Here is a 17,910-nt window from a genome sequence, read left to right on the forward strand (position 1 = left end):
AATGGAATGTATTCTACTTCGTAAATTTTAAGCCAGCATGATTTTAACTGCTAGAGTTAGGTTAGGTTATGGTTGGACTCAATGATCTTGAGGGTTTCTTCCAACTGAAATGATTCTATGATTCTATGAATCAAAAGTTAGTGCAAAAGCAAAGGAAGGAAATTCAATAATAAACACAGTGATCTCAGACGAGAGTTGCTGAGAAAGACTTTGAAATCAGTCTTTGGTCTCAAACCTTGAGGATCATGAAAGGACAAGGAAAGGATTCAACAGTTCAGTACCGGTCAGAAGGGAAAACTGTGACTGATGTATCTTTTGTAATTAAGAAAACAAGGTCCCGTTCTTGATTCCCTACACTGAAAACAGATGAGTGCTAGGATGCAAAGACTAAAACAGGAGAGGCTTAAACCACTGGTCTAAATCCATGTGCTCCACGGGTTTTGCGTATAAGATTTCTGCACTGGTGTTAATGTTTTGACACCAGATCACTTTTTACTGCAGAGGAGCTGAACTGCTGTGACCTTCAGATTTCCAGAAGCCAATAGGAGCTTTTTCCAGTGGTTTCACAATGGAGGTTTGCATGTGTATACTTATGTTTCTCCAAGGGCATCTGTGCGAAATCACCTTTTTAGAAAAGCCTTTTGTTTCTCCTTCTCTCTATGTATTTCTCTTCTGTTTCAAAAGACCACCCTATGAGCAGAACTTACTAGCAGAACATACTGGAGACTGAATTAAGTAAATGGGAAGTAACAGTTATTTTGTGAAACTCAATGAACAGTATAAGATGTCGATGACCATCACTGGTTTTAAATTAACTTCCCACTAATTAGTTTTCAATCTTCCTGTCATCCGTTGATGCAGCACATGGATTATAGACAGATCCTCCTCTCCTCTGGGCAGGACTACTTGTGTGTCACACTATATACCTATTAAAAAACTACACCACTTCCAGCAGGAGCCCTGCACCTTGTGCTTATTCCCTGCGAGCTGATGACTACCGATGACATTTCCAAACTACCTCCCCTACGGTTTCTCATATATCACAGTCTCAAAAGGAAAATTCCCATGAATCTTATTACTCACCTGACACTTGGTGGATCTGAATTTATGATGGATGTTGCACAAAGAGGCTTGTTTCCTTGAACGTGGCTTCTGTAAGCTTCTCTTGCAGGCAAACAGTACACTCTTTGGATAACAACTCGGACCTGCGCTTCTCTCCATCCCACTGCTCCCTGGCTTTCCACCATTTCAAGCAGAGAATCATTAACAGCACCCTGTGCTAAAGAATGCTCTTTCGAATCACACTTGTGGTGAATTTGCGGAGCACAAGCGACCTGGTGAAGGAAAATCCATTAACAGAAGCATTTCATGGGACCTTGAAATAATGTAGCGCTAAAGAGTAAAACTTCAGCATGAAAAATCACTGCGCAAAATCAGCTTCAAAACACATACTGCACCTAAACTAATTTAGAGACTAATGGCCATTATCCATGGTGGATTTTTAATGAACACGCAAGAGAGCTGAGCACACAGTGCTCTCCTGTATTTAATTGGTGCTCTGGACTGAGCTAACTCGATCCATGAGAGATGAAGGTGACACCAGCAGGAAAACAGAAATGATATTAGTATTTATGATTCTTCCCCTTGAACTGAGCTTCATTTTTACTTCTCTGGTATTCTTTCCTTCCTTTTTTCCTTCCTCTTCCAAAAAAGGGGTAAAATCCACCTTGAATGGACTTTGAGATTAAGTTGAAAATGAACAGGTGTCTAGTTTTATAGAATAGTGAGTTAGTCCTCAGAATTACACATTTCAATGTAGAATGTTTCAACATAAAAGAATTAGATGACTCATGAAAAGTATAAAACTTTGAAAGTACAAACCTTTATTTATTTTTTCACTACTTCCAAAATAGATCTTATGAATAAAATAATCCAAACTTTTAAAATAAATTTTATTAATAAAGTTATGCTACATTTTGCCTTAATCTAAATTAGCAATTTCATTAATTTTAAATTTAAAATAAATCTCCTTTAGTAAAAATTGTATGCAAATATAGACTAACGTGGTCTATATACATAGGCTCCTTCCCAGCAGAAGCCAAAATTCTGTTTTCACAATGAAACCTGTTGTTATAAGAAGCTGGGTGTTGAGAAAGGTTTTCAGAGTATTAGAGTCATGCTTTAAGTGTTAACCACCAGGAGAGAAGGAGAATTTGCAGTATTTAAAAGAAAATTGTGGTACAACACTACCCACTTGTCTACACAGCAATTGCAATAAAACTAGTCTACTGAGTTTTAAACGAAGTGGTTTTGTTTGTTAGGAACCATGAGGGGAACAAGTAAATCGTTCTGGTTTTCAAATACCACAGCAGCAGCTTTTTACAAAGTAAAGCTGAAGCAAGAAAGGAGATTAGGATTTGGCCTATAATGGTAATTATATATAAAGTAAAAAATGCTGACACTCAGAGTTGTTCATCAAACTCGTAGGGCCAAAATTCTCAAATATTAAGAAAGATTTTGGGTGGCCAATATAAAGCCTTTCTTTCAGAAAGTGCTGGCACAGACTATCAGAAAACCAGATCGCTTAAAATACTTCAGCTTGTACCACCACAGCTAGAGACGTGCACAGTCAGTAGTAATTTTAATACAAGAAACTCAAAATAGGAAAGAAATCAAACTGAAAGGGTGGGAAAGGGCAGTTACCAATCAATGCTTTAACGAAAGGATAGGATCCATTAGGAACTCAGTTTCCCAGTCAACAGGAGTGGGAAAAAGGAATGTTTATTTGAAATAATGTCTTGAGTGAGTTAGCAGAAAACACGATTTTACTTCATATAAATCTTAGCCGTTCAGCTATAAAGAATTAGTGAAAAATAAATGAAAAACCAAGCTACAATTACTATTTAGCACAGTAGTGAGACTTCAGCAAAATAACCTCACAGCAGTTAAGCATTTGGATGGGCCAAAAGCCTCCACTAAGAAAATATTATTAAAACAAACACTTGCAGATTATTCAGCCTTGGCTAAATGAAAGTGGAAACTGAACAGGTCAGTAATTTAGAAATTTTGTTTTTGTTATGATTTCCAAATATCTCCAACTTCTTAGCAAGTGCTAAACTGTGAACCAAATGGACCTTACCTGATTATCTGAAGATTCCTGGTGTAACTCATCATCAGGGTCATCTAGTCTGAACGTCTGTGCCAAAGATACAATATGCTTCCTAATAAGCATCTTTGTAAGACCATATGTCTTCTCTCTTGTTTCTGAATGTTCACTGAGCAGCACCTTCTGACTGAAATATGTATTCATGATAACAGGAACATCTGCATTTTTGAGGAGCAGTTTTTGCCTGGAAATAAATAATTAAAGTGGCATCAAATCCATTACAAGTTAAAGTACTATTTTAAAACGTGTGTTGTGTTGCATTTTTCTCCCCTATTTTCTGTAGTTGCCACTAAAACACACAAAGCTGTGTTATCCAAATCACAAACAAACCATCCCATAGATACCTTCAGCTTGGATCAGCCCCCTTAGCTCAGGCACAGCCCTGGGCAAGTGGAGCTCCACGGCATCCAGGGACAACCTGCACCTGGAAGCTGCTGAGCTGACGAGCCCCAAGAATCCCATCAGGCTTCACACAAACTCTGCTGAGTGTCCCCACATTGTCAGCGCAGAACCAGGAGCACCAGGAACCCCTGAGTACGGTTACCGAGGTAAAAATCAATGAACACAAGATTATTAATCCTGCTCTGTGTTAATCCAACCCAGTCTGGCTCTTGCAGCGTGGGATGTCCCCATCTGGTGAGGGTGTCCCACTGACTCAAATTCATTCCCACCGCGGCCAGCCATGAGCTGTTCCTTCTGCTTCCTCCTTTTTCTAAAAGCAAAATCTTGTGCTTTTGACAGAATCACAGAATGTTAGGGGTTGAAAGGGACCTCAAAAGATCATCTAGTCCAATTCCCCCTGCCGGAGCAGGAACACCTAGATGAGGTTACATATGCGCTGTATTATTTTGCCTGTACGTTTGCTGCTGTCACAAACCTGCTCACGGAGACCCAGTTTTTGTTTCTAGTGATAATGTAAATTCCCAAACAGCTTCACATAGAGCAATTTCTCACCCCAGCAGATTAAGGTAATGATTGCAGAATCCCTAAGCACACAATAATTTAATGCCAAAGCATATCTCAATGTTGAGATTTTTTCATGCGCTAGTATCACAATCATACATTTAGAAAGACGCCTTTTATACTCAACAGGATACAAATCTAATGAAGTCAGCTAACAAAAACAATCAGTAATCTCATTTTCTAGAGACCATCAAGACAGAAACAAAATTGACTTCATGACTTTATTGCAGGCTGTGTTCTTCTACTATTAGATTTGTATCACTTGGGAGTAAAACAAGGTCTCCTGCCTTGGCAGCAAAGCTCAGGTGGTCTGAGTTCAGAAGTAACCTCAGGACTTCAGTCTCCAGACTGCTCAACACTCACATTATGGAGACAAAGCAAGTTTTCACCTCTATGACATTACTTCTCAAAATGCAACCATACAAGGTTAGAAAAACAAACCAAATGAAACCAAACCCCCATCAAAAATACTTATTTCTGACCTCAGTCCATAATACTTATTTCCGATCTTGGTCCATACAAGATCTTGACCATGGTCCGCTTATAAGAGATTCCTTCATTCTCTACAGAGTGGACAGCTACATGGAAATTGATGCATACATATTTTCAAAAGAATAGGAAGAGTCACAGTAAGTTCTTATATAGAATCCCCAGTGTTTTATAATTAGGAAAATAATGCAACAGGAAGATGATCTCTGCCTTTCAGAGTAGTAGCTCACAAGGCTGCCAAATGGACGTTGCCTGATAATCTTCTGCATTACAGGATGAAAACTGAAGAATTAGCTTGGTCAGCAAACCAAGACATCTCTGATCTTGTGAGATTTTTAAACTGTCACTACCCCCTTCTTTCTGAAGAACAAAAATGTCTGTAAAGTTTGCTACAGATCTCAGAACAGTTTGGGCTGTCTTCATGTGCAAATGTGGAATGAAAATTTTAGCACCTACTTTCTTGAGACGTCTGTGTTCAGACCCAAAGTAAACAGGAAATCTCTCTGAACACGAGACTGTTACGTCACTAATGTCAGAAGAATGTTTGCTTGATCTAAATCATCTCATTCTCTAAAAAAATACTGACGTTAGTAGCAAATCATTCGCAGGAACTCTGAGGTTTATGGTTATATTTTTATTTTCCTGTGCAGATATGTGATCCGGGTTTTTTTTCTTTTTTCTTTTTTTTTTTTTAAAGCAGGTAGGTTTTACTGATACCCAAATTACATGTACCATGGTTTTGCTATGCCTATGCATTTCATGCCTTGCGTACAAGAGCTTTCTCCGCTCAGTTTCCATCAGCTCTTTACATGGGTAATGCATAAATTAATGGCTACTCAGCATTTCCACAAGCAAAAAAGGGACACACATTCAGAAGCCCCCCATTTCTTACCTGCAATTAGTTCACTAAAAACACTTTCCCTAATGACTTGTTTATTTTAGACCTGCACAGGTGTCCACTGACTTAGCAGTAACTCTTCAGCTAGGTCAGAGGAATTATCACTGCAGTCTACTTAACTCTTCCCTATTTCTCAGTGGACAGATTCCTCCCTATAAGAAATGGAAAGGACTAGCAGTAAATAGAAATAATAACCAATTGAAATGAAATTTTAAAAGTTCACTGTTTTGTGTACAGGTGGATGGCTACGTGAAAATATTTTATATTTCTATATGCATATATACAATATACGGAAAATCATGTATACTCTATCTATATAATAAAGATATCTATCTGTTATTCTCAAGTTTTATATATATACTTCAATCTGAAGAATAGAACTATTAATATAATCTGCATTGATTGAATGTGAACTCTGTCCTTTTCTAGAAATTCTTCCTAATATTTCTCAGGCCAAACAAGTTCTGTGGGATGGGAGTTTTAATCATCATAATGGCAGAAAACTCCACACTGCCACTGTGTATTGCTCATACTGTTCTCTTTGCCTCAACGGCAACCATGTTAGAAACATCATACACACACTCCTTACTTCTTTTTGTCTGCTTGAAAGATACAGACTAAGGAAAAGAAAGTCTGTCAAGCTGGAACAGTTGGAGAAAAAAAAGTCACTTCCCCAAGCAAACCCTGTGGTCCTGAGCTGCCCGTGTTGCTCCTGTGCCTGAGACACCATCACTGATCCCCTCAGTCTTCTGCATCTGTTCCAGCTGCAAATTATCTCCAGCCAGAAGCAGCCCCACTCTGCAGGATGCAGACTACACTCTGTAGCATCCTCTTGACGGATAAAGTGTTAAATGCGTTTCTCAAGCCTTTTGTGACCTTCATTAAATTTCTTCTTTTCTTTCTGCTTCGTTATACTTAAAAGCTTATTTTCAAAGAATGAGAGATGTCATCTCATTCAGCAAATCACACAGAGACAATGGAAAGAAAATAAAGCTCATTACAGACTTAAAAAAATCCACCCTCTCTTGTACTCTCCAATTTTCTTCTTGCTCAGCAAAGTAAATTTAAAGGTTGGATTAGTAGCTGACTTCCTTAATAACTGCCTTTAGAGGAAAGGTCACTTGTAATGACCTGAAGTAGAGCCTGTGAACTTTTTATACTACAGGGCATTTTTTTTCCTGGTATGCAGACAATCAGCAATTGCCGTAACTGGTCACATGCTAAAGGAACATGAGGCAATAACGTTATTTTTTTTCTTTTCCAGCAGCAGCTTGCTTCTCTCTCCACGGACGGAGCTTGCCTTTTCTCTTCCTCCCTCCTATGATGAAACGGCAATCTGGCAGGGCACAAGAGATGTCCAACCCTGCTTCTCCATTAATCGTGGTCTGCCATGAGATACCAAACACTGCAGAAACTTCCAGCACAGCCCCGTACGAGGTTTCGGCTCGAGGCAGGGCCCGAATCCCGCTGCCAACGTCAGGTTTGCGTGGCGGTGCCCCCGGCGCAGCCCGTCCTGTCCGCGGGCTCAGCCAGCGAGGAGCTCACAAACCACAGGCTTCCGCTCCCTTCTGCTGACATCAAACGCCGGCACTGGTTCATGAACTCGAGACGGCTCTGGATCGCTTCAAATTACAGAACGCACTTTTGTTTGCTCGCCCTGCGTATTTTATTAGGCTTTTTTTTTTTTTTTTTCTTTTATAAAGTGTAAAATGCCTAGAGCATTTTTTGGAAGAATACACTGCATTAACCGAACACTCTTCAACATTTCAATGACCTACAACATGCACCGTAATTATGAAACAGTTCAAGTCTCAGAACAACGATTTCTGCGCAAAGAAGGTTTAGCGCCCAGCAAGCGGAACAGCAGTAGTACATGCAGGATAAAAGCATGCCAGAGCCTTACTCTGCTGCCCAGAAGCACGAGGAATCATCCCCCACAGGAACATCATACATGACCCATCCGTAACTCTCTAGGAATCGCTTATTTTGTCCAACACGGAGGAAGTTGCTTATGCTGCCTCTCGCTTGGGGTTGAGTGCCATTTGTAATGTTTTACCTGTGAAAAATTGTAATGTGTCCAAGAAATGCCTGAACAAACACTGATAACAATCTAAAAAACCCACCAAAGTTCCCAGGTCCAGATGGATCTCTGCCCACATACCACTCAAGGACAATAACTGTCTTCCTAATATGTAGCCCAAATAGAAAAGCCATTAGGAACAGATCTACCTGTGCCATGCCTAGAGATTGCCCCAAACCAGAATGTTCATCCATGAGTGAGTAATCTCACCCCTCCCATGTGAGCCTCCATCAGTGTCATTTACCATCGGCCGAACAATCTGAATGAATACTGTGTTTGCGAGCTCACCCTTTCACAATGCGAAATTTCTTCCCCTCAAAGACAGAAAACAAAAATCAGCTGGTACCTCTTTCTGTGAAATTATCTTACTCAAAGCAACAGATTATTGTGGTACAAGTTCTCAAGGCTGACTGTACTCTTTTCTCCATGAAGAAATAGTATTAAACAGCTAGACCAATGTCCAGAGTCATGTATGTGATGTATATAATTCTCAACTGTGTCATGTTTCCAAAGAAACTTCAGCACCTCAGAACAGCAGCTCTGCAGAAGATACAACTAAAAAAAAAGCTACTCATGGTATGTCTGAAACGTCTGCTTCTAGAATTTGATGCATTTTATTTGTGAACAGCTAGACATTTGCTTTGCTTCCCTATTGGAAAAATATTTTGTTTGAGGATTCATTCCATGAATAAATGGAGAAAAGAATACATAGCTATTATATGTATATATTGTTGCAGCCTAATTTGTTACCATTTGTCACTCAAGCTTAGGTGAAAAGCAAACTAAGGAAATTAGTAAAACAACACAAGTAATGAAAAAAAATCTTCTCTATTGTAGCGTAACTTCTTTCTCCAAAATAATATTGTATTTTCAACAAAATTACTGGTAAACCTAAGAAATCACTCTAGCAAGAAACAACTGCACGCAAAGCCAACTTTTTTATCACTATATCATTTTCCTAATTTCAAAGTAATTATATAAACTAACCACTGGCTTGCCATAGTGCTGCGTTTTGAAATGTGACACCCTGTAGCATGAAAAAGAAAACAAAAAGTTGTATGGAAATTTTCATATTTAAGAAGAGCTCTGCTATAAAAAGCTTGTGGTTAACATTATGCACGGCTGTGTCACACGCCCAGTGCTCTCACCTCTGCAGGGAGCTGCACCACGGGCTAACTGAAAAGGATGTGCAGGTCTTCTGATGTAGGAAAGCCCGGGTGGGTATCAAAGCAAACCTCACACACCTCCAGGAACACCAGGCTTTGCCAAGACTGGGAAGTTGTTTAGAGCTCTCCAGCCACTGGCTTTGTCGGTGAAGAAAGCACCTGAAATGTCTAGCATTCTGGACCTCAATTTATCATGACAAAGCTTAACCTTTGGCACCACCAAACATAAAACTCCACTCACAGGCTGCACTTATGTACAAACTGGTACGAAAAAAAAATCTCTCTTGAGCTCATTGGGGTAATACTTTTGAGAGAATTTGCTAACAAACTACTCCAGTTGTGATCCCGGGACTTTTCTAAGGCCTAACACAAAAATCAGGTACAAAACCATTTTTAAAATATGCCAAGTTCTATTATTAAAAACACTGCACAAAATAAAGCACTAAACAAAAAAGCTGCTTTAAAAACAAAACAAAACCAAACCACTCCCCCCAAACACAGTGTGAGGGTTTTACAAGTAACTAGAGAGATATCAACATCATGGTTATCTTTTCATAATCAAGATGTTATGAAAGAATTCCAATCTGTGTGTTTACCCCATATATCAACTTGTGTCTGACTAGCCACGAGATCATTACTCAGACAACTTCTTCTCTCTGCTCCCAGTGCTAAACTGCACGTAGAGTCTGAGGTGGCTGAGGGATGACGACTGGAGCCACCAGAAACTCCAGGGATATATCAGAGGGATTCTGAAAGGTGAAAAAAGGGGAAGCCAGCAAACTGCAAAGTGACATCATATTAAAACTAGTGGTGAATGTCAGAGATAACAAAAACGGCTGTAGTGGTGTGAGATCAGAGGCTCACCAATCCCTACTCCAGCTTACAGGAGCAAACAACAGACGTTTGAGGAAGACTATTAAAAACAAAAAAAAAGGCAAGCACCCAGTGAAAGTTCTCCAGAACACTGTCCTCTAATAACTTCTAAAAACTTTCAGCTTAGGGGCTTCCTAGGGCAGAAGTAGTATCTTTTTAATTAACAGTCTTTGGTAGACTTTTCTTCCAGGAACTTAGGGGCCTGCTTTTTGACCATTTGAACATTTACAGCATCCACAACATCCTGCAGCATCCACAGTGCTCTACAGCCTCATTACACGCATGTGAGAAACCACTTCCTTCTATTTGTTTTGATCTGTCACTTCGTGGTCACATTGCTGCCCCCCACTTCTTGCTTTTAAAAGAGGCAGTGAGCGATCATCCTTCTCGATGCGCTTCCTAACACAGACCTTTATCACATCCTCCCACAGACACTGCTTTTTCAAGGTGAAAAGACCTAGTCATTGTAGTCATTTCTCATAAGGAAGCTGCTCCAAAGCTCTCCTTGTCATTCTTCTCTGACGTTTTCCCACTTCTGCTACGTATTTTTGATTTGGGGGACTGAAATTCCAACCTAAAAATGCACCGTGAATTTCTGTTGTGACATCATGATGTTTCTGACTCCATTCTGACACATTAATAAAGCTAGCAGAACACTACAACTACATTCCCGGATAGTAACAACACAGAGTCCATAATTTTATCGGTGCACTTTGCATTTACCTACAATTATCTAGTAAGAAAGGTCAAATCCTTCCTCCAGCCCCAGTTCTAGAGCACCCCATAGGAGGACGAACATGTTCCCCGGGTCCATAGGATTGTAAGGACCACAGTTTGCCATTGAAGAGGAAGGAAACCTGCATAGTATTCTGTTGTACAGAAGGTGTCCAATTCTTTATTTCCTTCCTAGGCAACACAACATACCAAAGATCTGAGGCAACAGGTTACACCAACAAGTCCTCTGCCTGTGGTGGAAAGGTGAGGGTGGTCTCTCTGCCCCTCTTACACAGTGACACCACTGCTGAGGTATCAGGAGAAGCTGCTTGTCAGACCAGCAGAGCTCTGCAATATCCACCCAAGCAGCTGAGGGCCATGTGTCAGAGAGAAGGACTTGAGCTCAGAACTGCTGGCCAAGGTATGGAGAGTCAGGGTACATGGCCATTTGGTTCAAGTTTGGAGGATTGCTGAAGAAACTTTAACAAATAAATTCAATTTTCAAACACATTATTCAATCTTTTGAAGAGATTATTAAGAACATTACCATTTTCTCCCACAGAGATTTGGCATTTGCTATTGGCGAGGACTCTCTACGAGTCCGTGCCTGCACACACGCTCACAAGTGTCTTCACACGCACAGTAGCAAGAACAAATACCTGTCCCTGAGCAAACTCTAGTATTCAGAAAGACAGCTGAATATATGCATATGCTTGATTTTATTTAAGTATTTTATTATTAAACCTAATATTAAAACAAACAAACATAACTACAAACGAACTTAAGAACTCCCATCAGACTTGTTCTTATACTCCTCCCGTCGTTCTGGTACTCATCTCTGGGCATTTCCTATTGTTGCTTGGCCAGGACATGAAGCAAGACCAAATTCTGGTCTGGCCTGGTGCCGTTGCTTCTTTTCTTACACAGACAAATACAGTGCCATCAACACTTTAATACGGGGAGAGTAGGTGAAAGTAGCAGTAGTTCTGGGTTCTGTGCTAGCACAGCAGGGATCACTAAAGGTAGCAGGAGCTTGCTCAGTGCCATGGAGCACAACAACAAAGCTGAAGGTTCCTCTGAGCTGGCCAAACTCTGCTTCTGCAAGAAGGTGGGCAGCAGCCTGGAGGTGTCACTGAATGACACCAGGCAAAGGGAACTGGCTGGACCCCACACAGAGAGCTGCCATCCAGAGCTCCAGAGGTCCTTATGCAGGTTTTAGAACAAATTTACCTGCACTGTGGTCCGTTTCACCTTTACTGAGCTGAGAAAAATCCATTTTTCCACTGTATTTGCTGCTAGCATTGATAAATGTGTAACAAAGGTAAAGGCAGTGAGAATAAGCCACGTATCACAGAAATCTATTTTAGGTGAAGTCCTGCCTACAGTAATCCACCCACCAGAGTCATCACTGAAAAGACAGCAGTGCTGGCAGCGGGAGTGGGAACTTTTCTTACTGAAACATCCTGGTGTAGACACAGCCTGAGTCAAACTTTCAGCCTGCCACAGAAACACTGCTTTTCCGTGATAAACAAAATACCTTTCTTCTTTTCAGGGTGGAAAACAGCCCTCAATAGTACATGTACTTTGAAGTTATCACTCAAAAGAATTATTTTCAGAGTGTCATTTTGCTTCTATGTAATAGTACATATCTTCTCCATTAAATCACAACAGATTGATTCTATACCTTTGCTCTCTTACACTTGAAACAAGGAAAAACCCACTGAGAAATAACATTAAACTCAACATTGTCTTTTTTTTTTTCTTTTTTGACTCAAAAGCAATCTTAATATTCCTGCATTACTTTAAATACATAATTGTGCAGAAACAGCAAAAGCTTATAATTATAATAATGGTATCTTATACTTGTGGTCTCCAAGTCATTGCTTAATTTTTGTTTTATTTCACTGAACATTTGCAACAACAAGCAGCCACTAGATCACGTCTGGGAGAATGTTCATGCTGTATCACACTATTCTTACATGCCAGAATTTCTTTTTTCAGATTCATCTAAGAGGGCTGGTGACTTTGCACAGCAGATTCAATAATGCAATGAGATGGATCAACCTCTGGATTGCTTTTTTGTGATCCCATCAGCCTTCAGAGGCTACACAGCTTCAGCATGTTCTAGATTTGCTTTTCTGTTTCAAATAATATTTATTTCTAGAAGGGAAGAACCTTATCTGCTTCAGATAGAAGGCAGTTACAGGTGTAGCAGCAAGATGAATGCCCTTACTATTTCTTAAAAAAAGGTACACAGATGTCTTTTTCTGTATTTCTTTAAAATGCTTCAACATCTACCAACCCAATAAGCCAAGTTTACCTACCACAATTCTCAATGTTGCACAGTCATATGAATACAGCTCCTTGAAACTAATTATAAACCAAGTTGAAAGAAAGGGGAAAATACCAGACAAATCATTACAGAAAGAAAACCTAGGGCCAACTTTTTCAGAACATGAAAGAGATCTGTATTTTCCTAGAGGACCTAAGAAAACAGAACTGCAACCTGCATTGCTTGAAGCACTATCATAAACACAGTAAAACTCCTACAAGCCTGATACAAACACACCCACCGAAACAGGGGCCATCAACAGCCTGTACAAACTGGGAAGAGTCGCGGCAGAAGTGAGGTTGTGACACATGGTCACACATGAAGGGCCGGTTCTTGGACAACCTGCTTCAGCTGAAGAGCTCTGCAGAAGCAACACACTTCCAGGGGAAAGGAGCATTTTGGAGTACGGGTATTTCTTGCTATTGCACCCAGGCCTGCTCTGCTGAAAAGAGCAGAAACAAAGCCTTTGAAGTTGTGGGAAAACACCTGCAAAAACATACAGATTTTGGAGAAAAACAGAGAGAAACAGAAGGGAGAAGGTGTGCCATCATGGAAATCTTGGCCTTGGCAAAGCAAAAAACCCTGAAGTTTAAAGTAAGAATGACATTCCAAGAACAATAGTGAAATTAGCCAGTACAAAGAAAGGTTTATACAATAGAGGGTGAAAGAACTCCTCTACACACACATTTACCAAATAAACAAATGTAAGCTGGTCAGGGGCTGAAACATATCCCATGTAGTTTAACACAGGATGCCATCCCTATTCTCACGCCTGGAAGCTCATACCAAGTTTCAGAAGCAGGGATTTTACAGCCAGATTTAAAAACCTGATAAATCTGAATCTAAGGAAGGCCTAGCTGACTGACTTCTCATAAAGGAATCATCATGCATTTTCTTTTTCTTTTCCAGATTTTTCACTCTATATGTGCCTTTGCTAAAATAACAGCAGATATAATATCACTGTACGATAGGCCAGGCTTTACATACACAGGATCAAACCAGGCCCTGTTTTTGAGCTGGGTCAGGTGCTACCACAGGCAAAACCAGGAGAAAAATATCTTTGACAAAGCAATGAGGCTCCAGCAAAACTACCTGCCTTTTCTCCTGACTACTCCCACTACAACTGAAGTACTGTCAGCAAGAAATAATCTTCTAACTCCAACAGAAATATGCTTGTGACAGCTGATAACTCATCCCTGCGTAAGCCAAAATTCTCTGGTGGCACGACCCTCTCCCTCCCTGCTTGCTTATTTATTTATTTGGTTTTCTATTTCAAAGACCGTCCCCTTGTTTTTCAGTCAGACCAAGGGCACGCTTCTCTTAGTCTCCTTTCCCAAGGAGCATACTCTGGTCTGCAGCTACCCTGCAAGACCCTTCCCATGCTGCTCCTTCTGATGCTTCACACTCGTATTCATTTGCAATTGAAGATGGACCAAATCAAAAATATTCTCTTGATCAACTGCATCACTAAACAGGGTGTGGAAAAAACATATATAAATGCAATAATGTCAGTGCCTTCTTGCTTTAAGTTGTGCAAGTAAATGTATTTAGGATATTGTATTTTAACACCTTTATACATCTGTTTTTAAAGCAAAGCTACTAGTGTTCTGTATTTTCCTCTTTATCAGTTCTTTTTTAAAAAGAGGAGCACACCTGAAAACAGTGCAAGACTGTCTAGTACAAACACTATTCGAAAGAGGCGTCGTTGGGCTGATTTCCTTTATGTAAATGTGCTTGTCTGAAAAAATGTCCAGGGCAAGATTCCCGGATTATGATACAGGAAAAAAGAGGAGTTCCCTGGCTCAGTTACCATCAGACGGAAGACACAAGGGACTCATCAAGGGAAAAGGGGCCACTCCGTGACTCCCACATGTGCGTGCACACACACACACAGAAATGCATGCACACGCATGTGCTCTCCCTTCCCTCTCCCCTGCTTTGTTCCTGCCCCGGCCGGGCGGCTGAGCTGACCCAACATCCCCTCAAGGGAACAGCTCTTGAAAGATCTGATACGGCGTTTTTACATTCAACCGCCTGCATGCAACATTCCTTTGGGAAAAAAAAAATAATAATCTGTTTGCTCGCTTGAAGCGTCACAAAGATAATATTCACGTCTGTGACCCTGACTGTCTCTGGTCAAGAGGCAGAGATTGTGCAGAGCATGTTGCTTTCCAGCTCCCCTGGGCTGCCCGTCAGAGAACAGCGCTGCCTGCTTAGGGGAGAGGGCTGGAACCCCCCAGCCTTCAGCTACCGCTGTCAGTAGCCCCTCTGGCTGCCTGCTGCCAAGGTGCATGGCATGAACAGAGACCTGTCTGCCACAGCCTGACCTCTGTGAGGCTGACATACACAGCAAAAACACCCACGTCCTAAATTTGGGGAGGGAATGAAGTGGATTTTTTTTTTCTTTGGAGAACCTTACCCCCAGATCACTTGTCTTTTAATTTCTTTTTGTTGTTGTCCTCCAAATTCCTGCACCACCACTGTCTTTATCTGCCAAACACTCATATCTGCTTTCTACATTGTGGTTACATGTACATGTGGGCTGAAAATCATTTAAAGAAGCTTATTTAAACAGAGCTTCATCATTCAGGTATTGTTTGGGTAACCAGCTATACAGAACCAAACAGCACTAGAGAATCTCATTTCAAAGCCTTATTCAACTACAGGAGCACTCATTTTAAACTGAATGTAAGTTACTGTCCTTCCCATAAAAACTGGCCTAAGTGCATTTTAAAATAAATGTTGCCAAGTGCAGAAAAGCAACCTCTGGCCTTGGAAGTCCTTGAACTGAAGTTTGCTGAAGGCTGGCAAGTTAATCCAGGCAAGAATCTGTCTGTGTTTGCCCAGTCCTTTTATTCCCCCACCGACATGCACCCCTGGAGACAGGGTACCCAGATAGGCAGAACTCCTATCTCATCTGATAGGGCTGGTCTGTTCATCACACCCACCACACTTTGCCTCCATGCCAATAAAGGCACAGCCTAACAGAAAAGCAGATTGTGAAAAGCAGTTAAGCACTATGTGCATTTTTAGTATGCCTCAAGCTCGTCCTGTCTTGACAGTGTTCAGTATATTGCCTTTTGCTGCCACAGACCATGACCCAACCAATCACATAATGACAGTCATAAACCTATGTCTGCATGGCTATGTATTTGAGTATACAAATGTCTAATTTTATAAACTCATCACAGAACACAGGAAAGGCTTGAGATGCAAGCAGATTTCACTTTATTATATTCTAAACTTGTTCTGGGATTCCATTTTTATTTAAGTCCACTCTGTAAAGGCTTAAAAAAAAAAAAGTTTTGAAAAAATTCAAGACCTTAATACATGCAAGAGTTTCTTCCCAATAAAGAGCACCAAAATGCTTATCACCCACAACAGCTCTCTGTAAATGTAAATCCTCCTGACCCAAACCCTCCCCCTTCCACTACAGAAGGCAGGTGGCCTTTACAGGGAGCTCTGAAGGTCTGGCTGTGACTGAGCAGGAGAGCACACGGTAATTTGGAAAGCCTCATTAAGCCATCCAGGGAGTTTCTCTTTCGTGCTGTCAGAGAGGGTACCTTGTGTAAGGACACACACTAAACACAACTGTGGCAGTTTACCAGTTATTTGTTCTCCAAGCTGTCTTTTTCAGGTTCTTAAATGACCAAAAAACAGGCCTAACAGCCATCAAACAATTTTTTAAATGTGGTAAAATTACATGTCCATTACAAAATACATGCCTATGTGCAATGTTGGCTTCTATTTAGGTAGTACTGCCACGTAGATGTTGCTGTTGCATTTTAATAACAATGTAATAGTAACGAGGTACACATGAAGGGCAAGAATTTTGAGTAGGCACAGACGGGAAAAAAAGACTATGCCAGACCAGAAAACACAGCTAAAGAATATTGAAAATCAGTAATTCATGCTGCAGAATTAATGACTGGTAAAATTTCAAGAAAGCATTTTGCTTCTGCGCTCACTTGTATCATCTTATCTGAGCCTCTACCGTGCTTCCATTGCTCCTGGGCTCGGCCTGTATCATGTGTGCTGCACTTTCTGAAAGGATAATAATGTCTCTTTGCTACTATAACAGACTCAGACATAGAGCAAACACTGCAGGTGAGAAGATTTAAAAAAAAAAATCTAAACACAGCCTCTGTATTGAATGCTGCCGCCTTCTTTTGTTTTGCTTTTGCTTTTTTTTCTTTCTTTCTTTCTTTCTTTCTTCCCGGAAGGATTCTTGCCAGCTGTTTTTCTGTCTCTCGGTATTCCAACAACGAGCGAACATCACCCCGTGGTGCCGGATCTCAAAGGCAGAGTTATGATGAACAGTGTTATGATTAAGCGCCAGCTGAACAGGCGCAGCCACAAAACCAGGCTGTGCGGCTGAGAACTCGCAGTCCCAGCCGAGATCCCCCCCGAGCGCTGAAATCCGCACACTCTTCCCCTCTGAGCCAGGGAAAGGGATGGCACTTCCAGGAAGAACAGAACACAGAGTCATCCTTGGATGACAAAAAGGGGTTTCGACATCGAGACCGACAAGCACTGTCTGATTCCCCAATCAAAGGACGTAATTCAGGTCTATCCCAACACACGTTCAGGGAACCAGCACAGGGGAAATGCCGGTCAGAGACCTGCAGGACAAGGACTGCAGGGATGTGCAGCCACAGTATCTCATGCTCAACATGGAAAATATTCCAGAGGCCAGTCCGTTTTTCAAATAGCTTTTTTGAGATAATTTTACCATTTGTATCAGTATAATTTTCAATAAGTAAATAAGTAAAAAAAGCAAGTCTCTTTGCTATGTCCCTTAACCTCACCTATTTACCTTGAAAATCAATTCAGTTAGTTCTACATTAAGTACTCCTTGCTGCCAGATTAAGGTTGCTACAGGGCACACATTATATGACAAAAGCAATTCTATCTACTGGCATATACATATGTGTTTGTTTTATGCCACGGAAATATCTCTATGCTTTTCACAGAAACTGAATATAAAACTTACACATGGAAAAAAACTACCTGCGGATGCCCTCCTCCCAAACTGTAAACACAGCAAGAGACTTCTAATGTTTGTTTGAAAACACTTGCCCTAAGTGATAATCCTGATGGAAAAAGAAAAGGAAGTAATTTTGCTTACTCTCTGCCTTCAGGTGGCTCATTAAAACACCTCCTATAAAAGAAGAGGATATGAGTCTCTCCTGAGAACTTTACGCTAACCATCTTTGGGGAAGGATCCTG

The 17,910-nt window shown here is 40.8% G+C and overlaps 1 protein-coding gene across 1 annotated transcript in view; it reads right to left on the minus strand.

The window, feature by feature from the left end:
• SPIDR (scaffold protein involved in DNA repair) overlaps positions 1 to 17,910 on the minus strand; it is a gene marked incomplete at both ends in the record, with an annotated part of 211,942 nt that overhangs the window by 70,822 nt on the left and 123,210 nt on the right. Inside the window, 2 exons of the mRNA XM_080364135.1 lie at positions 1,084 to 1,334; positions 3,140 to 3,350. Coding sequence (XP_080220261.1) covers positions 1,084 to 1,334; positions 3,140 to 3,350 — 462 coding nt within the window. The remainder of the gene's footprint in view (positions 1 to 1,083; positions 1,335 to 3,139; positions 3,351 to 17,910) is intronic.

This window comes from Nesoenas mayeri (genome assembly GCF_963082525.1).
Source record: "Nesoenas mayeri genome assembly, chromosome: 2".
In the NCBI taxonomy this organism is placed as follows: Eukaryota; Metazoa; Chordata; class Aves; order Columbiformes; family Columbidae; genus Nesoenas; species Nesoenas mayeri.